Source organism: Penicillium robsamsonii (genome assembly GCF_028829455.1).
Source record: "Penicillium robsamsonii strain IBT 29466 chromosome Unknown utg000001l_segment0_segment0, whole genome shotgun sequence".
Classification (NCBI taxonomy): Eukaryota; Fungi; Ascomycota; class Eurotiomycetes; order Eurotiales; family Aspergillaceae; genus Penicillium; species Penicillium robsamsonii.
Window position 1 is genome coordinate 7,559 of NW_026643219.1, and position 24,616 is coordinate 32,174.

The 24,616-nt window shown below is 46.4% G+C and overlaps 10 protein-coding genes across 10 annotated transcripts; 6 read left to right on the forward strand and 4 right to left on the reverse strand.

The window, feature by feature from the left end:
• Positions 1-3,507: 3,507 nt before the first annotated feature.
• On the reverse strand, positions 3,508-4,975 carry N7447_000002 (uncharacterized protein; the record flags this gene model as incomplete). The annotated part of the gene is made up of 2 exons (XM_057224279.1): positions 3,508-4,844; positions 4,897-4,975. 2 exons carry the CDS (start codon positions 4,973-4,975, stop codon positions 3,508-3,510), a joined length of 1,416 nt encoding a protein of 471 aa, XP_057088295.1.
• Positions 4,976-6,156: 1,181 nt separating this feature from the next.
• N7447_000003 (uncharacterized protein) lies at positions 6,157-6,489 on the forward strand (the record flags this gene model as incomplete). Its single annotated transcript, XM_057224280.1, has 1 exon — positions 6,157-6,489. The coding sequence occupies one exon, from the start codon at positions 6,157-6,159 to the stop codon at positions 6,487-6,489; it is 333 nt and encodes a 110-aa protein (XP_057088296.1).
• Positions 6,490-7,732: 1,243 nt separating this feature from the next.
• Positions 7,733-9,513, forward strand: N7447_000004 (uncharacterized protein; the record flags this gene model as incomplete). The annotated part of the gene is made up of 6 exons (XM_057224281.1): positions 7,733-7,766; positions 7,828-7,957; positions 8,023-8,329; positions 8,404-8,561; positions 8,619-9,321; positions 9,373-9,513. The coding sequence occupies 6 exons, from the start codon at positions 7,733-7,735 to the stop codon at positions 9,511-9,513; spliced, it is 1,473 nt and encodes a 490-aa protein (XP_057088297.1).
• Positions 9,514-12,200: 2,687 nt separating this feature from the next.
• N7447_000005 (aegerolysin family protein) lies at positions 12,201-12,651 on the forward strand (the record flags this gene model as incomplete). Its single annotated transcript, XM_057224282.1, has 2 exons — positions 12,201-12,292; positions 12,342-12,651. The coding sequence occupies 2 exons, from the start codon at positions 12,201-12,203 to the stop codon at positions 12,649-12,651; spliced, it is 402 nt and encodes a 133-aa protein (XP_057088298.1).
• A 598-nt stretch (positions 12,652-13,249) lies between these two features.
• N7447_000006 (uncharacterized protein) lies at positions 13,250-14,466 on the reverse strand (the record flags this gene model as incomplete). Its single annotated transcript, XM_057224283.1, has 3 exons — positions 13,250-13,646; positions 13,706-14,184; positions 14,248-14,466. The coding sequence occupies 3 exons, from the start codon at positions 14,464-14,466 to the stop codon at positions 13,250-13,252; spliced, it is 1,095 nt and encodes a 364-aa protein (XP_057088299.1).
• A 1,254-nt stretch (positions 14,467-15,720) lies between these two features.
• N7447_000007 (uncharacterized protein) lies at positions 15,721-16,653 on the reverse strand (the record flags this gene model as incomplete). The annotated part of the gene is made up of 1 exon (XM_057224284.1): positions 15,721-16,653. The coding sequence occupies one exon, from the start codon at positions 16,651-16,653 to the stop codon at positions 15,721-15,723; it is 933 nt and encodes a 310-aa protein (XP_057088300.1).
• Positions 16,654-17,003: 350 nt separating this feature from the next.
• On the reverse strand, positions 17,004-17,786 carry N7447_000008 (uncharacterized protein; the record flags this gene model as incomplete). Its single annotated transcript, XM_057224285.1, has 3 exons — positions 17,004-17,261; positions 17,322-17,568; positions 17,632-17,786. 3 exons carry the CDS (start codon positions 17,784-17,786, stop codon positions 17,004-17,006), a joined length of 660 nt encoding a protein of 219 aa, XP_057088301.1.
• Positions 17,787-19,705: 1,919 nt separating this feature from the next.
• On the forward strand, positions 19,706-19,939 carry N7447_000009 (Acyl transferase/acyl hydrolase/lysophospholipase; the record flags this gene model as incomplete). The annotated part of the gene is made up of 1 exon (XM_057224286.1): positions 19,706-19,939. The coding sequence occupies one exon, from the start codon at positions 19,706-19,708 to the stop codon at positions 19,937-19,939; it is 234 nt and encodes a 77-aa protein (XP_057088302.1).
• Positions 19,940-19,960: 21 nt separating this feature from the next.
• N7447_000010 (Acyl transferase/acyl hydrolase/lysophospholipase) lies at positions 19,961-21,928 on the forward strand (the record flags this gene model as incomplete). Its single annotated transcript, XM_057224287.1, has 6 exons — positions 19,961-20,006; positions 20,063-20,446; positions 20,728-21,050; positions 21,112-21,279; positions 21,410-21,579; positions 21,625-21,928. 6 exons carry the CDS (start codon positions 19,961-19,963, stop codon positions 21,926-21,928), a joined length of 1,395 nt encoding a protein of 464 aa, XP_057088303.1.
• A 679-nt stretch (positions 21,929-22,607) lies between these two features.
• On the forward strand, positions 22,608-24,339 carry N7447_000011 (SSH4 family protein; the record flags this gene model as incomplete). Its single annotated transcript, XM_057224288.1, has 3 exons — positions 22,608-23,088; positions 23,149-23,454; positions 23,510-24,339. 3 exons carry the CDS (start codon positions 22,608-22,610, stop codon positions 24,337-24,339), a joined length of 1,617 nt encoding a protein of 538 aa, XP_057088304.1.
• Between the last annotated feature and the right edge of the window lie 277 nt (positions 24,340-24,616).

Here is a 24,616-nt window from a genome sequence, read left to right on the forward strand (position 1 = left end):
ATAGCTACGGAAAATCTAAATAGTGCATTTAATAGCCCTTTTCTTACTATATATAATATAATATTTTAATATTTTTATATATTTATTTAGTAGGATATCACCTTAGGAATAACCATAAAAAAAATATATTTCTATGATGGCCGCTATTTAATTCACGTGACGCCGTAAATACGGATACGGTCCCATATTTTTACTACTAGGCGGCTAAGATAAGACGGATACCGATTATACGGGATCCCGTATCGTAATCTACGGTCGCACCCCACCAAAAAAAAAGGATCGATTTTTAACTTAATATTTAACCACCTTCCTAGGGAGCTATGGGTCTGAAACTTTAATAGAACCTAGATATATACCAAGAATAGAACTCTATATTTTTTCAGGCTGTTTTAAGCAGCATTACGGAAGATAGACCAGGTCGAAGATTTCACGTTCTACCTGGTTCCCCCACATTGATTATTAGCCAATCAGAGCTCTTAAAAATCTTCTACCTACCAGGTCGAAGGTTCGGAATAGAGTTAGTGGAGCAGCCCCTAGGCCCTCTATGGTACGAGAAATGGCGGACCTTCTTCTTCAAAAGCGTGGAACTACCCCGGTTCTTTCGGTCGGCCAAAATTGGGTTACGAAATTCGTAAAACGACATCCTCTCCTCTCCCCCCGATTCTCGAAACGGTATAATTACGAGCGTGCGAAATGCGAAGACCCTAAAATTATTAGGGAGTGGTTTAATCTGGTTCAAAAGACGATCCTTCAATTTAGAATCGACCCCGACGATATCTATAACTTTGACGAAACTGGTTTCGCGATGGGATTAACTGCAACTGCGAAGGTTATTGCGCGGAGTGAATACTATAGTCGGAGGCCTGTTTTACAACCTGGAAATCGTGAATGGGTGACAGTGGTTGAATGTACGAATGCTTCTGGATGGGCCCTTCCTCCGTGTGTGATTTTTAAAGGCAAAGTCTTCCTCGAATCTTGGTTCGACGGCCTTCCAGATGACTGGCGGTTTGAAGTTAGTCCGAATGGATGGACCTCCGATGAAATTGGACTTCGGTGGCTCGAAAGGCTCTTTATTCCGACGACTTCGCGTACGAAGGGGGTATACCGGCTTTTAATTCTTGATGGCCACGGAAGTCATTTAACGCCTTAATTTGACGAAATTTATGAGTAAAATAAGGTGATACCAATCTGTATGCCAGCGCATTCATCTCATCTTTTATAACCTCTGGATATTGGTTATTTTGCGGTATTAAAACGTGCCTACGGTCGGATGGTTGAAATCAAGATGCGGAACGGGTTCAATCATATTGATAAACTTGACTTCCTTGAAGTATACCCTCTCGCACGAATTAAAGCTTTTAAATCGGAGACGATTAAGAATAGCTTCGGAGAAGCTGGTTTAGTCCCTTTTGACCCGGAAAGAGTGATTTCAAAGCTTAATATTCGGCTTCGAACCCCAACCCCCCCTCCTAGCCGGGGAAGCGAATTAAGTCGAAATTTTACACCAAAAACACTAGCTACAGAGAAAGATCTACGTCGGCAGGCTTCGTCAATTAAAGCTCTACTTCGTATAAGATCTCGAAGCCCGCCTAGCCCGTCAGATCGTGCATTAAACCAGCTTGTGAAAGGCTTCCGTCTTACAATGCAAGGTGCTATCCTACTCGCCAAAGAAAACAAGGAATTACGCGCCGCTAACGAGAAGCAGAAGCAAAAGCGTACTAGATCCCGGAGGCAAATACCCGCCGAAGAAGGCCTTTCAGTTCAAGAAGCCTCTGCATTAATTATGCAGCAACAAGAAGCAATTGAAGCACCTCCCCCCGGCCCCGGCATGCCTGGAGAATCAACTATTCAGCCACGTACGCGGCCCCCCGGGGGTGTGGAATATGCAGATTGCCAGGGCATAGAAGAGAAACATGTCCAGATAGACCAGTTGTTAGTTGATTCAATTTAATGGTGTTTTGGTAGAGATATATGCATTTCAATTCAATATGTTAGGTTGGGGTGGCGGCTCGGTGGTGGTGGCGGCTCGGTGGTGAAATACGTTATCTATATCAGAGTTTATATACTGTATAATTTATATAAATCGACTAATATCTCCCTTTATAGGATAGCTACGTAAAGTCGAAATAGTGCATTTAATAGCCCTTTTCTTGCTGTATATAATACCATATTTTAATATTTTTATTTAATACGATATCACCTTAGGAATAACCATAAAAAAGATATATTTTCGTAGTGGCCGCTATCTAATTCACGTGACGCTGTAAATACGGATACGGTCTCATATTTTTACTACTAGGCGGCTAAGATAAGATGGATACCGATTATACGGGATCCCGTATCGTAATCTACGGTCGCACCCCACCAAAAAAAAAGATCGATTTTTAACTTAATGTTTAACCACCTTCCCGGGTAGCTATCGGTCCTAAATTTTAATAGCACCTTCGTATATATATAGAATAGAACTGTGTAAATTTTCAGACTAATCGAAGCACGCCTAACCAGGTATTTATCAGACCCAAATACCTGGTCCCCCCCCACTTTCCAGGAGCCAATCAAACCACTTAAAATCCACATACCTACCAGGTATGTGTCCTGGAATAGAGTTAGTCCTACCTGGAGCTTAAATTATACGAAAAAATCAATAATAGGATAACATGTAAATATACTATGGATTAGAATATGAATCTATAAGTAATCCTAACTTAAAATAGATATTTTAAAATAAAGTTAAAGAGTGCTGGCCCTTCGTACGGTCGCACCCCATCAAAAATAATTCCGATTTTCAATCAGCCACTACACCTTTAGAACTTGATCAATTACTCTAAAATTTAGTGACCATAATCTTTATAGTATAGAATAGAACTTTACAAATTTTGAGCTTCATCCTGGTACGAGAAGCTTTTCCAGTCTACTCACGAAAAGTATTCCAGTCTACTCATGGCCCCACTTTTATCCACCATAGTGAAGGTAAAGTCCTAATTCCAGTCTACTAGACTGCAACCACCCCCATGGGATAGGGAGGTGTCTCTTTGGCCCAGTGAATCTTAGCAATTGATATTAGCGGCTAACGACCATCTTGACCAGCTCGCGGTTGTTTACAGGCGAAAAATGATCTCAACGTCACCTGATGGTGTAAACCTCAAAGAATTATCATTCACCCTTCGGCTGTCATTACAGTAGGCCCAAGAAAATGACTTCCAGTTCTCTCGTTACATACAGTACAATACCGACGCTCACACTTTATTTCCCAAACCCCTAAATTCGGTTACGCAACACTTAATTCGATCATGAAAAGAACGGATCCAGGGTTCCTGATCATTATATTGACAACAGGCTTTGTTCCTAACCGTCATCGATTGAACTGAACGAAGAGAGAATGAAGACATGGTAAACAGTGTATATTGCAAGTTCAAGCACTACCAAAATAAGACCCCGAATTCTTTGCGTGGGAGATCGAATGATCCCCCCTTTCACATACGTATGGACGTACCAGTCAAACAACCCTTAATCTTTCGACACATAATGCCCAAATGCAAGAAGGCTGGGAAATTCTACCGCGTTCCACTCACGTTCATGAGTGAAATCACACGCAATTACCCCACCGGGAGGAAACAGACGCAAGTGCATTCCTTTCGAACCATAGCTTGACGATTGCGAGAGCCCCACAGCAAATCTCATTCCCGTTATCCCATGTATTGTGACATGAGCTGCATAACGATAGCAGTCGAAACCTTCTTCTGGAATCGTGTTGTCAACTAATGCAGGCATTTCATTTGTGACCAGTTCCTTGGCAGGAGGTTTGGGCGGATTCGGGTCTCGAATGTATCCATGGTATAAAGGCTTTATCTCAAAGCTTTGAAAGCCTTCCCCCCACATGGTGACATAAAGTACATCTTTCGCTTTGGGAACAGAACTGTACAGGTAGCCATGGACCGTAATCGGTGTCGGGTCCCCTTCTTTGGTGAGGCTTTTTAGGGCATCAATCATGTCGTTGCCCTTTGATACACCACAACGGTTGAGGAGGGTCCCTAGGGATTCCACCCCGAGACCTGTCACGGCCGAGCTTTCAACAAGGTTGATCGAATCCGCCCAGTCCTTAAACGCGTCTTTACTGGCAGGATCTCGCTGGAGCTTTAGAGAACTCGACCGGTCACCGCCAGTTACACTGGCTATTGTACTGCGTTTCTTGAGGTACTCTTCGTAGGAATTCTTGTTTTCAATGCTGGCGCTGCTGCCAAAGTTTTCTCCGAATTCAGCCTTGACATTGGCTTTGAATTCGGTTTTGTTCTCGAATTGCGCGTTCTGCGCCTCCACTTGTAAGGAAAAGCGACAGCCGTAGTGGCACCTCCGAATAACGTGTGTTCCCCATTGATAAAAGAATTTCTGATATATGTCTTTAATAGCATCGGTCTCCTGCCACTTCGGCAGTTCCTGGGCAGCTTGTAGGAAATCCCGGCTTAAGCTGGCCGTTTCCTGGTCGTGGCGAGTCTGTAGAAAGGTGGAAAACTGGGTCTGGTTGATAGCCATCAATGCATACATCGAACTTTTGGTGACAGTACTCTCGTAGCTGAAGCCACCGCCCATCTCGACTGTCATTGCGAGATATTTGCCGTTTACGCTTCTCTCCATCTTCAGCGAGTTACTTAATTCGCTCCCACTGTTTACCTCGATGTCTGTCGAAGTAGTTCCATTGCCACCGCTCACGATCTCAACATTTTCTCTGACCGTGACCTTCTCAGCGATGCCTGGGATGGAGACCTTCTTGGTCTTCTCGGCCAGTTTGATTATGACCTCGTCCTTTTTGTGGTTTAGAACACTCTGAACATCAAAGACATTAGGCTCTAGGTCTCTGCGTCAGCGCGGTCGATAGGGTGCTGTGGATAAAGGACTCACTCTCCAGGATGTTCACTGCGGAACCTAGGAGATTTTGGAACTGTAGATCCTGTCCAACCAGGATGTTTGCAATAACCATATTGGCATACACTGACCTTTGTTGGTCAACGTGAATAAAAAGTGATGATGGAGAGGAAATGATATTGAGATGAATTGAGGGCATCCGAAGCACCTTTATGTGATTTCTGGAGATATGACCTTGCAAGGGCACCCATTTCTAGAGAAGGGCCTTCAGATCCACGATGAAATGAAATACAAATCTTCATCTCTTTCACGTCGTGCTACGTTACACTGCTTTACCTGCAGCTCCTCACCGTAAGTTCAGTCTTGCCACACGTTCACCTTCCTGGGATAAAATACAACGCAGCTGTAGATGCCTTAAGAAGAAAAGAGGCCCTTCAAACCAAAATATATCAACTATATTGTAAACATCTAGTGATTATGTGTGTAGCAGTGTGGAAGTGTTGAAAGTATTTTCGGAATCTGCTGGCTTTAATTATAGACAGGGAAGATTTAAACCTAGCGGACGATCTTCTCCTTGTGATAGACACCCTTTGGCCATGCTTAGCCAATTAATCTATCATAAATCTGTCCGTCAGGAGGAGCAGACCATGGAATAGTTAGGTAGGTATTGTTCTTGTGGAGGTCTATCTACCAATCTACCAGTTTAGAACATACCCTGGCTCCGCAATGTGACTAGCTGACTAAGTATACCCAGCCCTTTCTTCGCATAAAGTGGTGTCTCTTTGGGAGCGTGCAGCGTACATACATCTGCCCAATGAAGATCGGTAATAGGTACGTTATCCTCTCTCCTGGTGACGTACGACGCCTTCTAAGCTACTAACAGGCAGATGGTCTCATTTGACTGGCTACTTATAACTGTGTTTGTGACTGGGATGGATGCCAGCTCGATCTTCACTTTCTCCTGCCACGTTAATTATGTGGCTGGCTGTGATGAAAATTTCGTATTCTGAGTCTTGCTTTGATAGGCCTGATCTCCAAGTTGTTGCGTTCTGTGAGTAGCTACAGGTAAACATCTTATGTTGGTTATCCCTTGAGCATCGCTTGATCTTGTGTGTAACGTCCACACCGCAATTTTGAGCAGCTTGGTACGGGTGTTACGTCATGGCTACCCGATGAATATTGAAGTAAGAGGTGCTCTTGAATCATAGTCGTAAACGAATACAGAGCACAGACGATCTGGGTTAGTCTATGATATTTGAGGGCTTTCGGCGCCTTCAAACCTTACATTCCTCATCCATGCAAGTCAAGTGGGCGCCTAACTCTATTCTGAACCTTCGACCTGGTACCAGGTCGAAGGTTCGGAATAAAGTTAGTGCTATCCAGGGTGTACGCGGGAGTGCTCTCCTCACGGTCGAATCTAATTCTGGCCTGAAACCGGCATATTTCTTTACTGTCGTACCCGACCCTAGCCCGATGCTGTCTCGACCCCACACGGCGATTATTCTAGGGAAACTAGGACCGTACACGTCGGACGAGAATGTGCTGCTAGTGCGGCTGAAGGAAAAAGAGGCAATGTCATGGTCTGAGATTACGGCTCACTTCCCAGGCCGAAATATGTCATCCCTTTAAGTCCACTATTCAACCAAATTACGCCACACGGCCAGCTCTCGGTCTGGAAAACCGAGGAGACGCGAATGAGAGAGTCTATGCTGTCGGAATATTTCTTGGTTCGCGCCTGTCGACCTTTCGCTATATATAACATCCTCCGTAGCCATCTGTTTCAATATAAGCATTAAGTCAGTTTTGTGTACTCTGTAATATTACTATTGTGGCTACTAGCAGAGGGGAGAAACAGAAAGAAGAATAATTGTTGTTTAATCTAGAAGAGAGCAGAGTATTTATACCCTGCTGTCTAACAAACAATCCGCTCAGTCTGCAAGCAAACAATGGGAGATGAGATCATCCAACAATTACGACTCTAAAACTAAAGATACAAATAATTTGCAGTTATTATACATCTCTAGTGGGCCTTTATATAATTAGCATCATGGCAGCCCATAGGCATGTCAATGTCTATTGATGGCTTCAGCATGGTGAGCTGAAAGTTTCCAGGTGAAAGCGAGATTAGCCATACTGGTTAAGGCGTCGGGATAGTTCTCACCGAGCTTTGTCTTACTCGTCTTCATCATCTGCACACTGAAATACTCAGCCTCCTCCCACTGGCCCTGGTACCAAACGTCGACGTTAGGTTGAACTAATTAGGAAGCTCTAGCCAAGTAAACTTGACCTCCAGAGCTGACATCCTGATAACTTAACAACTCCTATATTTGCTACATGCACCTTGATTCTCCGCACGTGGCACCGCATAAAAAAATGATTTAAGATTTGACAAGGAGTGAAGTTTGCCGAGAACATCTGATTGGAAAAGGGGGTTCTTACGACCTCAGCACAGGAAGCTAGATAATATTATAAATATCTATGGGGAGTATGGAACGCATAACCCCCAGCTTGGAGGCTCATAATGGCAGTAGCCAAAGAAAACCTTTGAAAAAGTGGAGATTGGGGGCTTTCTCAAAGTGGAGATGGCATGCCTCTCAAAGTGGAAGGTGCCTAGCTAGGCATGTCCCATGTTGGATCTTGGCTGCTGGCTAGTCCCTCTTGGATGTCATCTTGTTGATGTGGATCCTTTCAGCCCCGTACTAGGGGCGGAGAAAGAGAAGAAATTGGATAGCCGCCAAAAGCTGGCACATTCATATTCAGGTCTATAAATTGGCCATGTGCACATGTATCTTTGGGAAAAATAGTGGTGATATCAACTTCAAACACCGAGTCAGCTTTTAAGTTGACAAAGTATAAACCATCCGTTACCATCATGCGGTTTGTTTCAGGCTTCCTAGCGACACTTAGTTTGTCCCTCGCTTCTGAAGTCATGCCCCAATTATATCGCTAACATTTGCGTGCATCAAGTCGTGGGAGCAAGCGCTCTACCACAGAAAACGCCAGAATCTTTCGACTGGGAAAAGACCTGCTCAGGCATTGAGGGCAAGTCTCAAGAAAACTGGCAGGAATCCGGACTTGGCGAGTGGTTCGTCGCTTTGTATGTTTTTCCTTTCAAGATCCGAGCGAGGGGATTTAGGCCTTTATGCCTAACAAAGATTCTAGAGCCAATGCGGAAGATAAGTACGAAAAAGATATCCAAAAGACGATACAGTCATGGGAAGGAGATAACTCGAGCCTCTACGGCTTTTATTGTTCTCCTATGAGCCACTGTGATGTGAACTTCGATAAGGACCAATGCGTCAGCGAAGAACATCCTTTGCGACCTCGCCTATACTTCCTAATGTGGTCAATCGCCAATCTTAACAATTGGATGGTATCACTTTTGACTGCAGTTGACCACACAGCTGGTGTTGCTGACGGCTTGGCTGCTACCTTGGTCGACACATTTTCTACAAATGTGGAGAACGTGGTACGTAAAAGCCCTAAAACCATCACCACCCTCGCCACCCTCAGTCATGCGCAAGTCTCTAACTACAGTCCTAGCCTCTCGACACTGCCGGCTCTTCCCTAGCTGCTGGTATTCTGGGTAGTCTTGCTGGGATTGTACCCGCAGCCTCTGCGGTCGGGGGCTTCGGCAGTGGGCTTGCGACCATCGCAGGTGGCATTATCACGCTTATCAATGATAGACAGCCGACCGAGTTGTAAGTTGGCCTTTTCTTAATCTAGGAATTGTTAATATGTCTGATAATTTCAAATAGGGAACCTAAGTTTAACGACTTTACCGAAATCACGAAGTATATCGCCAAGGCTTCGGAGACCATGCAAAACAGCATTGAGACATATGCTCAGTGGCTTCTGACAGAAACACCATCAAACGACCGCTCTAATGGAGTCTTTTACGTCGACGATCCTAAATCTCTCCCAAATATCCTTCTAGATGGCGATTTTGCCGAGCCAAGAACGGTGGAAAATCTTCCAGACGGCATCTACGTGTCGTTGTTTAGCGCTGCAGTTTCCCTTCTCTGGAAAGGAGAGCATGCTAGCGTCGTCAAAGTTCCTCACGATAAGAGTTCTTTGAGCATACCTCCCTGTGAAGATGAAAAGATGTTCAATGGAAACAAGTGGTGCGACGGTGAGGGAAACGCTTATTTGTTACTCGGCTGGGATAATGGTGTACGCAGATACCCCTGGGAAGATGGCCTCGTGGAAAATTTCAAGGATCTCAAGGGCGTGGACAAGCTTGGGGACTACAAGCTTAGCATTGAGATTGTGGTTAAGGCATCCGAGCATGCAGCCTCAGTGAATGGTGGTGCTCCATACTATGAATGGGACACCAACAGAGTGATTGATCACATGGGCAACGATGCGCAGAATATGGCATCATTTTCTGGCTTTAACCTGCCTTTCTGCGAACTTTCCAGTACTTCTGTTGGGCTTAATGTGCATGACTGCGATGGCGAGGTAAGAACTAGCAGTTCAATCAATTTTTGTGCTACTAACATCAGCTTCTAGTGTCAAATTATGTGGGCCATGAAAAATTGCTTCCAGGGAACAGATTATGACAAACTTGGGTTTGACGTAATTCTGTTCACCGAAACGTGTGAAATCATAGATTGCCCTAAAGCATGTATGGGTGGCTTTGTTGGGTGTTAGTGAACTAGGCTTGGGAAATTCCCTGGTCGTGGAGGGAAATCAGGACGTGTAGTATGACCTGCAGGCTAGACAAGAGAGTGATAGGAATTTAATTTCTGGGAGTCAAAGGCATCCTGTACAAGCCCCCACACATGTAGAGAAATTCTACTTAAATGATCCTCTATTATAGTTCCGCCTTTTCGGTGAGCTCTCGGATAGTCTATTATAAAGCTTCGAGGGTTTCCTCCGTTTAATCAGGTTCTTTTAGAGTCTGTATCTCCTATAGGGTTTAAGACTCAGTGTCGTGTAATCTATGCCGATCCGTCACCGATCTGAGGTGGATGCTCAGGAGTTTCAGTATCGTTTCTGGTGCTGCGGCGGGGAGGCATTATATCTCAGGCAGTTGAAAAAGAAGAATTAGAATTGTAAGAGTATACAGTTTTCAGGTGTAACGCCTGTCAACCGGGTAAGATACAATGACTTAGAGAGGAATGAAATTGGATTGTCTGTGTGTGCCAAGACTAATTCTTGCCAAAAGGAAGAGGGGATTCAGGGGAATCCCCTACTGCCACGCTCACGTGGGAGCCATGTGACGATTCCTTGGCGATTCATTCCTGATACTTGACCGATGCGGTCAGGTGACTCCGCCTCCATGTTGTGAGGATCTTTATCCGTTACAAAATTGCAAGTATTTGCTATTTTACTACTATTGTATGGAGCGTTTACTACGAAGGCGATGTGGGAGGCGGTAAACTATGGACTGAAATATCAGGCAGGGGGAGGGGTGAGATTAACCAAGGGGGGTGTAATTATCAATCCCATATATATATATACCAAAAGTTACCAAAATTGCTCAATTCCCTGCTAGCTCTAGGTTTTGTGTTCCCACATTTGTGGCCTAATCATCTACTGAAGAAGTTGTATCAAATAGAATTGATTAAGAGTCAATCTAGTGTCTATACTAACGCCTTCTTACGCCTTATTGCATGTTCAAGCTGCGGCCTGCGTAGCTTGGTCGACCGGCGAGACATCCCTCACACACTTAACCCATTCGCTAATATCTCTCACGAATTAGCGTGCGATACCTATCATAAAACCCTTTATCGATGAAAAATGACGGATCTTAGTCCTCATGGATCATTCTAAGGTCTAAGCCATTGGCTAACGCCACATTGCATGTTTGCCGAGATTAGGCTTTCAAGCTGTCATCACTAATATTTACTTCATGCTGTAGTCTCTGATAGCCACGTCTCGCAGTCTAGGAAGAATGAGGTCATTCATGACTTGGCCTTTTAGAGGTATAGGCATGGTTAAGGCCGCGGTTAGGTTGGACTCTTCTGATTAAGGGAAAGGTTGCATCCCATTGAAATTAATACTTATAGGAAGACAGCTTCCTGTGCTGCCGATCATCTTGTTGTTCTTGGATTATTGGCTCTCTAGTCTGTGCCGCTCCTCCATATATAGCTCTTCACGAAAATTGTCCGGAACGTCCTCATGAGACTATAAGGTGGCGCCTTTCTCCACAAGGGCAATTAGACGCTTTAAATGATGGCTCCTCAATCCATAGTGTTTTTTCCCATGTGGGTCTTGCCAGCAATGTGGGCCAAGGTGGCATGAGGAGGATGGGCAACGCATCAGGTTGTAAACACTCCGCCAAACTGATTCTTGCCCAGATGCGTTTTCTTCGGCATCCAATTGGGCGTCTCTCTCAATGAGCATTCGTTTGGTGACCGATGACCTTCCTCTTTTTTCGACCCTACCTGAGGTAGTTTTGGAGAGACGGTCGTCCTCGAATAGCCCGATTGAAAGAACTGACCTAGTCGCAGTGACCCCATGAACACTTGAAATTGCGCTTGCTGGTAGGAGCTGTAGGAGAACTCGTTGACTGATATGCATGGCCATTTTCTTTGAAAGCGGATATGACGGTCATCGATCAGAGCGATTGGTAGAGCGATAGCCGGCATCTAAGCTCGGAACATAACATGGAAAGAAAGAAAATAGTGCTGAGAGAATGGAAGAGATTGGAGAAGAAGGGAGATTAGATCTGCTGCTGTCATTAAATGTTAGTCCTGAATGAAGTTGGGAAGATCGACTCTTGATATGTTGCCCCGCTTGAGGGAGCTATTAATTTCAACATTGGACGATGCGTTGGAGCTGTTCAGGGACCATACAATTTTCTCTTCTGGATATCCTTTTTTAAAATGGCATTTGCAGCATCTTTAGCCATCTCTGGGGTAGATGATGTATGCGCACTTAGGGGAAATTTTGTACACCTGACAGAGTTGGTCCCACCTCTCTCATTTTGTCGGTATTATTTATTGTCTTGCCTTCTTATTGTGGGATATTTATGGTACGGCCATTAGGGTGGCTCGAGTCATCCAAGTTCAAAGCAACATTGTCATGCGTTCCGTTTACCCAATTATCATGCCACTTAAATCGCGCGACGTCAAATGATGCAAGACGAGTTTTATAGGCACGTAAACCCCGCAAAGACCAGAAAAGTTCTCTGGTTCGGGTAGCTCATTGGACACAATCGGCGATCGTACCATTCATGAAGAACCCGTCGACGTAGGTAAAATGAATTACATCACCACAAGAATGGCATTCTGGGGTAATATATAAGGAAGTTGATATTCTAAAATGAATTTTAGTTTTACTTCTACCTTTTTTTCCATCATTTATCATTACTTCATTACTTCATTTGCGATATGGACAAGTACAATTCACGGTGGGTCTCGTTCCACATTCGGGACCATATCAATGATGGCGAGATCCTAGTGCAGAACACTGTCATTGAAGGGTATTTATGATTTCTAGGGATTTACCAGATCTCTACTAACATCCGGTAGTGGCGAATTCATCGACCCCAACAACCGCCGCAAGTCGCTCACTGAAGAGGAGGTCGACGAGATTAAGATCTCCCCCGATGGCGTTGGCGAAATCGGCGCTAGCGGACGTCGGGGTAGTGAGGGCCGCCTCGACTTATTTCATGACAATGACAAGATTTGCGAGCTCCACTGGGAAAATCGGGGTGGAGAATATGCAAACCTGGTTGAGGTGTTGGATAAGAGCGACAAGTACACTGTCCGACATGGGGGATGGAGTCATGAGGCCGGTCCACTGGGACACGTCTTTGTCGATGTGGAGAAGAAGCAGTAATTACGCTCCACAGGCTGCAACAACTCCCGGGCATGGGAGAGCGTTGCGGTCGGTGGAGCAGTGGCAATATTTGGGGAAATGTCTCAATACAGTACAAAAACCTAAAAATACCAAAATAATTCAAAATTTCGAAAATCAAGAGTTGGAATGCGCATTTGTCATTCAGCATTCCAGTATGACTTGAAAAAGAAAACGAGGATAATTTCATTTATCGCGAACACGAGCCACGTCTGATCGCGGTTAATAACATAGAATGGTCTGATTGCTTCGGCCGTCTATCATGCCACTAGATAGACCCGGACATCCCATATAGACACACAAAATTCAAAAGTGGATGAATTCTTCCGGATAGAACGACGCACCCACGCGAAATAAAGGTGGAATATGACGCATCGCTGGCTCAGCGATAGGGAATATGAATGTGGGAATCTTACGCCGTGTGATACTATTTAGCAACGGTGGGACCGAGAAGGAGAAGGGATCAAAAGAATCAACAGTGAAAGCAGCCTAGAAACGAGTAATATAGCTGAATTTTGGATTGGGCCCTGAGTCTGCATCTAGCAATTTCATAACCAAGTAACATATGAATAATAAAAGATCAAACTGTGAACAGGCAGCTAAGAGTGCCTTTTGTGAACCAGACCTTATCTTTTCTCCAGCCGTGGACGATCAAATCTCTTCCTACCTTCACCACCTCCTCAATTTGCTTCTGACTGCCCCATCCAGGGACTCTGCTTCCCAAGGAAATCAGGTGCACACCAACGTGAATCGCAGTGCGGAATGCCATTTCATCGTTAAGGGGCCCATATCCATCCAAGAACCCTTGAATCATCCACACTCCACCGTCCACATTCTTAAACAGCTTGGTTTCATACAGCTCAGCAATCATTTGGCCCAAGTCTAGTGCACGGCTTCCAATCTGCGACATCTCCCAATCGACAACGAACATAGTCGTCTCAGACTGATGACTGAGAGGAACGTTTGGAAGAAGAACACTAGAAATGACGTTAGTAACCTGACTTAGTCTATAGAGACCAGATCTAAGAGAGCATACTTCCCAGTCCAGAAGTCACCGTGAATAATGCCATATCCATCATCATGGCTCGTTCGCTCAAGCTCGGTCGCAGCGAGGTCACGAATTTTCTCAAAAATATCACGATACTCCTCTAAAATACCGGGGAAACTTTCAATGGTGTCCAGAAGTAGAGTGTAGTTCACCCAGAACTTCAAATCTTTCATCACTTTATTCGCGCCAATCTTTTTTGTGTGCTGTTCCTCGGTCGTCCAAAGATGAAACGATCTTAACCAGGATCCAAGGGCGCTGCCTAGGTCTCGCCCTAAGGATTCGGGCAAGTCACGAGAAACCTCTGAAAGTAGGAAGTTCTTAAGATCGATTGAATTGGGAAGATCTTCGACCACCTGGGTGTCTGTGTCCCGATTGAAGTCCAATAGGCGCGGTGATTTAACGGTTATTTTACCACTTATACACATTGATAGGCCATCGAGAGCTCGAAGAATGGCTTCCTCGAAGTGCTAATTTAATATCAGTATAATTCGAAGCGAAATCATTCAATGGAGTGCAAGAAAGCAACTAACGCATCTCGTGATATCGATTTTGAAATTTGGGTTAGAGGCCGAGTGATCTTTGGTGTGCTTGATGATGATAGACTGTCTAGTTGAGGACAGTATGCCTCGATAGACAAAGTTGGCTGTACCTCCGGACAGGCGCGTGAGCGAGGAGCAAGCGAAGGGAGTAGGGGAAAGTTGCTGCGCAATTTTGTCCCGTGTTTGATCACGCTCATTTGTATTTGCCATGCTGTATGACTTGCTTAAGTAGAAATTGTAAAAGATTTAAGGCTGCGCGTTCACTCGAGTGTTTCCCCTAGGCCTTGAATGCGCTAGTCCATATACGGTCCCCGCGACCAGATCATGTGATCGGATGTCTTTCGACAGTAACTATTCCACGACATATTCCTGCCAGGTATATGGATTTATGGCGATTTAATTGGCGGAAGATTGGGTCAGGCTCGGGTATATGGGCTCCCAATATACCTAACTTCCTGTGCTCCGTTAGTCGAAAATTTTATACAGTTCTATTGCGATGATAAATTTAGGACCAGTAGCTGCCCGGGAAGGTGAATATGATATCGGAATACGATAAATTACGTGGTTGGGACAGGTATTATTACCCGGAAAATCATGTGGCCATTGGTACTCGACATACCATACAAAAGTGCATAATTTAGTCATCTATGTCCGCAAAGATTATTGAAAAAGCGGGTTTTGTCATTTTAGTTGGAGTCTTCAATATCTGCCATTCATACCATACGTTATTCGTATGCCTGGTTTCTGTCAGAGGAATTACGTCCTGTCTACTGTATACCGGCGTTGAAAAATGCCTTCCTCGGTTGTAATCTGACAGAAGTCTGACGATGTGAAATGTATGGTATGAATGAGTACATTGGAACTCTCTGACTAGCAGTAAAAACAGGATGAACGCGCGGATATAAATAGGCAAAATCACTAGTCAATACTGCACTTTTGGTCGGCTATACCATTTCGACTGTCGGCTCAGGGAATGGGAGAGGACGGGAAGATAAAAAGGAGCGCGACAAAGCTATTGATAGCCAGAAGCCCCGTGCTCCTATGAGGAATCATGTTTCTTTATAACCTCTGCTCAGAGAGTGGGAGCTGGTTGAGATGTGGATACTGAAGAGACGGTGAAATCGCGGGCTAATCTAGAATCCACCTTGATTCTTATGGCCCATGGACTCTTCTGCGCTCCTTGATAATCTGGTCGCTGTATGAAAGGCAAAAGTTTACCATGACTCTGGCGAAATGGTGCATGTCCTGGGCGTCATCAATACGCCAGGGCCCGTATTCTCGCATTTTGAGAAACGACGTGGGCTCCGGGTCCCCGCCCTCTATTGCTTGGAGATACTCAACGTATGCCTGTTCACATTCGGCCAACGTTAAGTAAATCTCTCCTGCATCCTGCGATACCAACAAACGTCTTCTTTAAGTCAGCAAGGCAATATGGAATAGCAGTGAAGCGGAAGGAGAGCTTGCTTACTTATCAAGTGGACATTGTCGGGCATTCGTATCCGTCATGATCCACGCAACCATTTCCGCTGCTTCTTGCCATAGGACTAAAGGCTGATGCTTTCGGTCTCGACTCGCCGCTTTTGCCTCAACAATGGCGAACGTTTCATCAACAACAATCCCTTCAAGATAGCCATCCGTGCAAGCCGTCAATTCGTTTTGTGCAAACTGTAGAGTTGCGAACGGTCTTCGAGCGGAGGTCCATCGGCAGGCTATATCAGGAATGTTGAGGGTAAGAGCCCTTAACAGTTCCGTCAGCGCCTCGTTCACAATCTGTTCATCCTTGGATCTCGATGGGACTATCCATGACGCATAGGTCGTGGCGGTCCCCGACTGACCACTGGTGCTGAGAGGAAGCTGGCACGGGGAAGGGGCCGCTGCGGTGGGCCTCGGTGCCTCTGTAGCTCCAGAAACAGCTAGATGAGTAGTCGATCCCGCTGCTGGCCGACTCTGCGAGCCGGGCTGCGAAGATGGGTCTTGGCTGGATCGCGGTCGGAAAATTGGAGGAGCCGTTGGAGTCAGATCACTAACATTAGCCTTGTGTCCCAAGGCTTGTAGCTGGGAGTCTCTCACCAGCTGGAAGGCCCCAAGGTTCCTGTCTTCTTTGCCAACACTCTTCTTGGACTCGGTGATATACGCGATATAGGATTCAAACGCGTTAAAACCACTCAGTATTTTCTCGGTGCGATCTTCGAGGGCTTTTTTCACCGGTATCTTCTCTGCCTTCAGACGTCTAGGACGCAGCACTCGCATTGCTAGGTATTCCCTGATCGACATTTTTGAAGCTGAAGGCAGCACGTCCAATGTGCTGAGGGTCAGGCTCAAGACTCCCTCCTTTTCAGCTGCAATTTTCCAGTCCGACACGTTCTTTGGCAAGTTATGTGCGATATTTTTAGTCATATCGAGTGGTAGTGGATCAATACGATACTTGAAGGAGGAAGGAGGGCAAAGCTGGGTGGTTACAGGTGTCTGTAGAGGACAGAGTCTAGCAAGAAAGAAATATTACGCGTGTTCTCAGTGGCCTTGCGAGGGAAGGAAGTCTTATCCTTTAAGCCGAACGCATTGGCAAATCTGATTCGATTTTGTCGACTACTCGGTGGCTCCTTCCACCAGCGTAGTTAAATCAATCTCTTCACCGTCTTCGCTCGTAACTTCTCTCACTCTTTTGGTGGCATGAATCCGTAACTAGCCAAAAAGCAATCTTTAACATTGAAATATGAAAATATAATGTTAAATCTAGAGCCAGATCACTACACAAGCTCTGGAAGGATAGGTGGATCCACGTCCATGTGTCCATCGACACTATGTCTAAGCACCCGAAATGGAAGAACCGATCCTCTTAGTCCGACAGGGAGACTCATTATGTAGCGAAGAAAAAGCTCCACCAAGGCCTCAGTCTCGTCCTCAAAGCTGAATGGTTTAGAATACTGTATAATCAGCCGTTCTCCATCGAATGTAGCTTGCGTGATCCTCCCGTGCCTTTGGCCCATGTATGAGATCAGCAACAGCTACATATAGTATAAACAGTGTTAGCCCTATTTTCTAGTGTAGTCTAGAATGCTACTGACCGGCTGGATCTCATCTCTCCAGAAAGGGCCACGCGCTTCCCGACTCCACATCAGGCCAACTAGGCATTTGACTTCATGGAGGGTGATGCTTCGGTCGGCAAAATTGGCGGGAACTGCCGCAGTCATTATTGCAATCGCGTGCGGGAGATCTTTTTCTGATGGGTCTTCCCTAACGTCCTCGAGCTCCCATGCGAGCTCAATCTCTGGTTGGCGACTTTCTTCCATGTAGGACTCCCGGATATCTGACCTAGTATAAGTGAGCATCCGTGAAATTTATCCATATCGTGTCGAGTCAAGTCGACGCGCTTACCTTCCGCCCCAAAGATGAGTTAACTCCTCGCCTGCCTTGACACCATGTGGTAGACCAACTCTCTGGGCGCCGAGTTGCTCATCAATGTAGCAAATTATGTCGCTCGCATTACCTAACCAGTCGTCCAAAGACTTTAGTTCGGAATAATACTCCATAATCGTAAGCTTGAGGGTAAGCTCTGAAAATGCTTTTTGAGATTTCGGCAGTAAAGGAGGGTCAGGGGGGTAACCATCGGTGGAATCACTTCCTCAGTCGGAAATTCGAGGATATTCACTTGGTTCGGTAGAAAGAAACATGGTTGAAACTGCAGAATGCCATCTAAAACACCGATTTGTGAAGCTTGGATTCCACACATTTGTAGATAATCAGGATCAAGAAAAAATGTCTCGCAGGCCATGACTCGTCGATATATATTATTTAATAGTTCTCTTCGTGCCTTGGGAGTTCCTTGGTCCATTTCGCGTGGGAATGCCTATGGGTGGTCTGAGATGGTCAAGAGCAATCAGTTGTCAGATGGAAGATGAGGCGAATGATGGGGGAAGAACCTGGGGAGGGGAAGTCCGAAGGTGCCAGGTATGTCACATCTCCCTTGTCGAGGATAAGATAGTGACGTTATACGGCGGTCGATACCTAGTGACGTGGTTATAACGAGACGTGGAACATGGCAACAATAAGAACAATGTAATGGGCCCATCCGTTGCCATCAAGCAAAATTTTGAGGATTTCAGAATAGAGCCAGTCAAGAATGCACTGTCCTCGTTGTCATCGAAAAGGTGAGGGCGGACCTGAGCTCTGTTGGCATGGTGTTCAGCCCATTCTTGAGCGGCCTTTCTAGTGCCTCCCGAGGTGACGGAACAGGCCAGATATTGGGAGTTGTTCGAATTTTAGATGTTCGCGGTAGCATGCCTTGCGAGACAATGGAGATGCATATCATGAATCTGGTAATGATGGATTCTTGTACGCAACTGTCGATCGTGGCGGTTGCCCTGATTAACCAAGAAAGTTTAGTTGAGATCATGCTGCCACAGTCAATCAAAGAGCTCCGGCTGGCACCAAGAATTGCCAACCAGTCCGGTGCAGAGATCAATTGCCAGGTTGTCTACAAGGGAATTTCACATAATTCCGTCCACCACGACATGATGGCGTGGAGTGCCGGCGCTACGATATCAGAATTCCGCATTTGGCAGTATCAAACAGTTTTTGTAGAACGACCCGCATACAAAGGCCGTCGCTACCGACAACCATGGACTTTGTTATGAATACTAGATGTGAATTTGACGGAACAGCAGGAAACCATAGACTACCTTCACCAGGCTTGTGAGAACAATGGAGCCTGCAAGCGTGAGAACGTAAAGGATTCGTCAATGAGTTGGATCAGGTGATCGTAATCCTTGTCCAGAGAGCTCTGTCCAGTATCCAAGCACTTAGCTCCTCCTCTTTGCCACCTCATCTCGGAAAGTACCTTGCCTCGCTTCAAGGGATGCACCACCGTTTGCTGATAAATCCAGACTCTTCGCAAAACCAAGACATAATAATTCAACATGCTGCTTCTACCTCCGTGGAAGGTGAGCTGATGTCATGTGTTGCAAGCCATCTACTGGATCATAGATAGCCAGGTTGATCTTTTCCACCTTTTATCTCGGGATGGCCTGTTCGATCGCTTCTACGCGGAATACCAGTCGTTTCAGCTCATAAAAGAGTTACTCCTCGCATACGGCAACATCTATGGGCATCGAACAGGAGAGCTGAAGGCTCCGAAGTTGGAGCTGATAATAGTGCAAGTACCAAGGCCGTTCTCCCGGGTCTAGCAACTAGCCGGTACATTTAAACGGACAAATCGACAGCGTTATTTGCCAAGGCAGAAAAAGCTCTTGCTGCATGGACAGACTCAATTGAGTACCGCAAATCCAATATCACGCAAGGCCTCCCGGGCAAAATTTGGAGTGTTCATTTGACCTTATTGTGGCTGTAGATGTAGTCCATGCAGCTCCAGATGCTAGTCATGCCTCGCAAAACCTCGAGCCATTGTTAGAGGAGTCCGGATAGCTGATTATGGTGAAAATGTGCAAAATAGATGTTCTCCTCTGCCCAGCTCGTCTCCGGCCTAAACCCAGGATGGTGGTTAAGCAAGGGAGAAAGCCGTAAAGCCGACCCTCTGCAGCCGGCTGCTTGGTGGTCTGAGATACTGAAAGTGTCAGGCTGCTCTGAGGCTGAGCTCTCTATTGGTGATTCTGCGACTACGGCAATTTCGGAGCGCACTTTGATAATTGCTGCTCTTCTTGGCCCAGTTAGGGATGTCAAGCCATGATCAGAGATACAAGCGGCACCGATGTTTGTGACGCCATCTCAAGTAAACGAGATTGCCGAAGCGCTTGGTACGAGTCTAGCCTCGCCTAGGAATAGGGCTTAGCTATTGCCATACCCGAGACAGTGAGCCTTCAACATGGTGCCGGATTCCCAATTGTCTATGCCGCAGTGTTCCACTATTTGGTCGAGGTTACGCGTTTGAAAGAAGGGGAGTTGATTTCAATCCATGCAGCAGCAGGCGGCGTAGGACAGGGAGTTCTAATGCTCGCCAACCGCGTCGGGGCTCGAGTCTTTACAACCATTTCTTCTGAATCCAAGAAGAAGATTCTACTCGAGTACGGTGTACGCGAGGAGGATATCTTCTACAGCCGCAACCTAGATTTCACGCAGATGATCCTGCAACAAACCAGTCAGCGTAGAGTAGACGTCGTCTTGAACTTGTTGGCAGGCGAGGCTCTTCGGATGATATTTGAATGCATGGCCCCATGTGGTCGCTTTATCGAGATTGGTAAACGCGGCTTAATAACAACGGATGCCTTGATATGGCACCCTTTCTCCACAGTGTGACCTTTGCCGCCTGTGATCTTAACACCATCCTACAACATGACCCGTTCGGGCATATACTCCTCTTGAAGGGGTCGTAGAACTCTGGAAACATGGTGTCTTTTGACCAACGTCTCCTTTCACAATGTTCAAATACTCCCTGTTGGAAATGTCGTTCCGTTAGCCCCAGTAAACAGAGCGAGCGGCAAGGTGGTATTGGCCATAAGTGATGATGGTGTTGTCCAGGCTCTTCCATCGCTCTCGCTGCCATATCAATTTTTCCAGAAAATGTGACATATCTGGTCAGCGGTGGTCTTGGTGGTCTCGGTCGGAGTGCAGCGCGGTGGGTGGCATCTCGTGGGGCAAAACACTCCCTGTTCCTCTCAGGATCCGGTGGCCCCAATGCAGATGCACAGCTCCTACTTAACGAACTGAAAGACGCCGGGTACTATGAGCAAATCCTGCAGGTTGATATTAGTGACTCGGTTGCCTTGAATCAAGCGATCAGAGCTCATACGGAAGCAATGCCCCTTATCCGATGTTGTATTAAAAGTGGGATGACATTGTCGGTAAGTCCCCATACCGTAAACCTCCATGGTGTCCGGTTTTACTGATGATAGTTCTTGGCAGGATTCTACCTTTGAAACAATGACATCAATTTTCTTTGAAGCTAGTATTAGGACCAAGGAACGCGGGTCATGGAACCTCTACGAGATGCTTCCACGGGATCTCGACTTTTCCCTCTTCCTGTCTTCATGTGCTGGTGTGATCGGGAACCGTGGCCAAGGCAACTACAACGTAGGTAACACGTTCCAAGACGCCCAAGCTCACTACCCTCAATCTCGGGGACTGGGTGGTAACTCGCTTGACCTAGTTCATATGCTTGACATTGGTGTTATTGCGGAACGAATGGACAATTTATTCACAGCATCCCTCCGAAGCCGTATTAGGGAACCAAGTCGTTCCGCAGGACGAGTTCCATGCTCTGTTGGAGTACCATTGCAATGTGCAAAACTCAGATGTGTGTCCACGAACTGGGGTTGGACTTTGTACTCGTGAACAGTTCTATGCAGACAACTTGCCAGAGCCTGCCTTCCTGTCCTATCCCCTATTCACCCATCTCTGATGCTTCGGTGGATCCAGGGGAAGTCAGGGCAATACTGCGGATGGTGCAAAGTTATCAATCAAGGGGTCATTGGACAAAGCCCGCCAGGAAAAAGCACTCCAGATTGTGGTTGAAGGGATCATTGAGAAATTGTCCAATTTATTGGCCATATCTGCCACCGAGATTGACAGCGAGACGCCCTCTTCAAGGTATAGCGTTTATTCCCTTGTAGCTATTGAGATTCGCAAGTGGCTGTCAAAGGAGGTAGATATGGAGTTTGAGGTGTTGGATATTGGGCAGTCAGTCGATTGTCGATTTAAGCGAGCCGGTGCTCGAAGCTAAGGGTTAAAGATGAGAATGGGGGGATGATGGGATGAGAGAGAGATCTCATGTAAGGAGCCACAAGAAGGCCTGGAGGGGAAGGGGAGAGCAGGGATATAGCATTGTTATAGCATATGGAAACATCTCAGGTTGAGAGAAGAAGCTACGGAGTACGGAGTATACGGGTATGTAATTCCGCAAGGGTTGACTAGTTAGTTATAGGGTTGCTACCCCCCCTCCCCCCTATACTATTACATAAGACACAGGTTCTAACCACTAGGCCAAAAAGGTCATAGCCAGATCTGGGCATGACCAGATCTGTCCGTAACAATATTATACCAGGCCCCTAAAGCCTTGGGGAACCACAGGTAGTGAACAACAGGTCACATGACCAGCATATCCAACCCTGCGGTCTATATTACAGGTTATTTCACAACATAAACGTGTAAATTTTATAAGAAAGAATATTCTATAGTATTTAGAATTTTTGAATCCAGGAACTTTACATTGCCTTGCATTGTTACAGGGTTCTAGCTCCAGGACCCGGAAACGTCTTAGATAACCCTTTTTATCCGCCCACCTACTTATCTCACTCACTCTCACTCACTCTCACCTCCTCTTTACACACACACCCATCTCCAACATCTTCCCAACCTCTCTTGACTTTTTTTTCCTCGTACACTCACTGGACACATGAACGATGCAACGTCCTGAGGCTTCGAGCCCCGATGCGCTCGTTGGCCTGCCATCAACCCTGCGAACGCTGATAGGCAATCCGACGACGTCACCGATTGGCTTTGTCTCCTCATTACCATTACCAACACCCATACAAAGTGATCCATCACTTTCGCAGCAACAAATCCAAGCGAAGCTACAGAATGTTCTCTCTTCTTTGTCCATGGAGTTCCGTCCTGAGCGTGTGCTGGCAAGTGGCAACTCGACCGGGTCGACCGGCAAAGGCATCTTGATTGGCATCTTGTCCGCATTTGGCTCAGCTGCCGTCGCATTTGTTGTTCTAGCGATCTTTTTCTTCTTCAAATACACCCGCCCCGGGCGGATTATGCTCGATCGCATTGGCAGGCCCGGTGAATATGACGACGAGCAAGCGTTTTTGCGCGAAGAAGAGGCGGCTCTAGAGTCGATGGATGACTTGGCGCGATCGGAATACTTGCGAGCAAAAGGTAAGACTGGAGATGAATCTGCGTATGAGTCGTTTTGGTCATTTTACTAACGATCTACAGCTTTTGTCCAAGGAAACCCGCCCGAGTCCGTCCAAACCGATATCTCCCTATCACAATTCCTCGCGATCCAAGAAAAAGGTGTATCTGCCTGGGAATTCCAGCCAGAGTTGGAAATTGCAAATTGCTTTGTGGAAGGACGAACTGAAATTGAGTTCTTTGACTCAGAGTGTAGTGTACAGACCAACTTGCCAATCCCGAAGCAGAACGATGTCTACTACTGGGAGGCGAAGATATACGATAAGCCGGACTCGACCATGATCGGCATCGGAGTGACTACGAAACCATATCCACTGTTTCGAATGCCCGGTAGGTGTTGCAACAAAAGTGTTTCTACCGAGGAATTCCTGCTGACAACCGCTAGGCTTCCATAAATCCTCCGTTGCCTACCAATCTACGGGACATCGCAGACTCAACCAACCATTTAATCCTACCCCATACGGCCCTCCACTTCTTCAGGGCGATGTCGTTGGTGTAGGCTACCGACCTCGGTCTGGCACCATCTTCTTCACACGCAACGGCAAAAAATTGGAAGACGTGGCTCACAACTATCGCTCACAAAACCTCTTCCCCACCATCGGTGCTAATGGGCCTTGCACTATCCACGTGAACTTTGGCCAAATGGGATTCGTGTTCATCGAAGGCAACGTCAAAAAATGGGGGTTGGCCCCCATGACGGGCAGCCTCGCTCCGCCCCCACCCTATGGCAGTGAACAAGGCAGCATTCTACTAGAGTCAGGCCGGGAGAGTGCGGCTCAAATCTCTCAGCGCGTCTACCAAAATGCGAATTACGCGGCCTCCATCTCAAGTGTTAGGATTCCTGCGGCGCCCAGTCCCGGTCCTTCTCGATCACCCACTGACATTTCCCTCGCTCAGCTGACGCATATTCCTTCTCATGAAGATGCTGGCGAGGGGTCCAGCCGTTTTGCTTTGGCCGATGCAGAGAGCAATGATGCAGCAGCTCCTAGTAACCAGGAGCAGGAGGCTCCGCCCCCCGAATATTCTAGTCCCGACGGCAGTCGTAGGGGCAGTGATGCCTCTCTTGACCGCCCACCTAGTTTCCGGGCTTCAGAGGAACTCCACTCTCCTTCAAATGACTCCATGGATTCTGGTGGTCAATTTCTACCCAGTTACCAGACTGTGGTGGAGAGAGACTTGAATGAACACAACTCAGAGGCCAACGATCGGTCCTGATGCAACATCTATCCTCCCCCTTTGCTTTTGCACATAACCTCGTGGCGCACGGGGGGCTTTGTCTGATCATTTGTTTGTTTAATTTAGCGGGCGCACGGAAGGCGTTGTAATAATTGGCGAAGGCAACTTGGGTTTTTATGGGCTTTCTATCTGGATTGGAACGGCCTTGGTGTCCCTATCATCCCTGACCCTGGGAATGAATTCATGTAGGGCACAATCGTTTTGCTCCCTTTTTAACCGCATACCCTCTTTTATGTTAAATATGTATATCCATTTG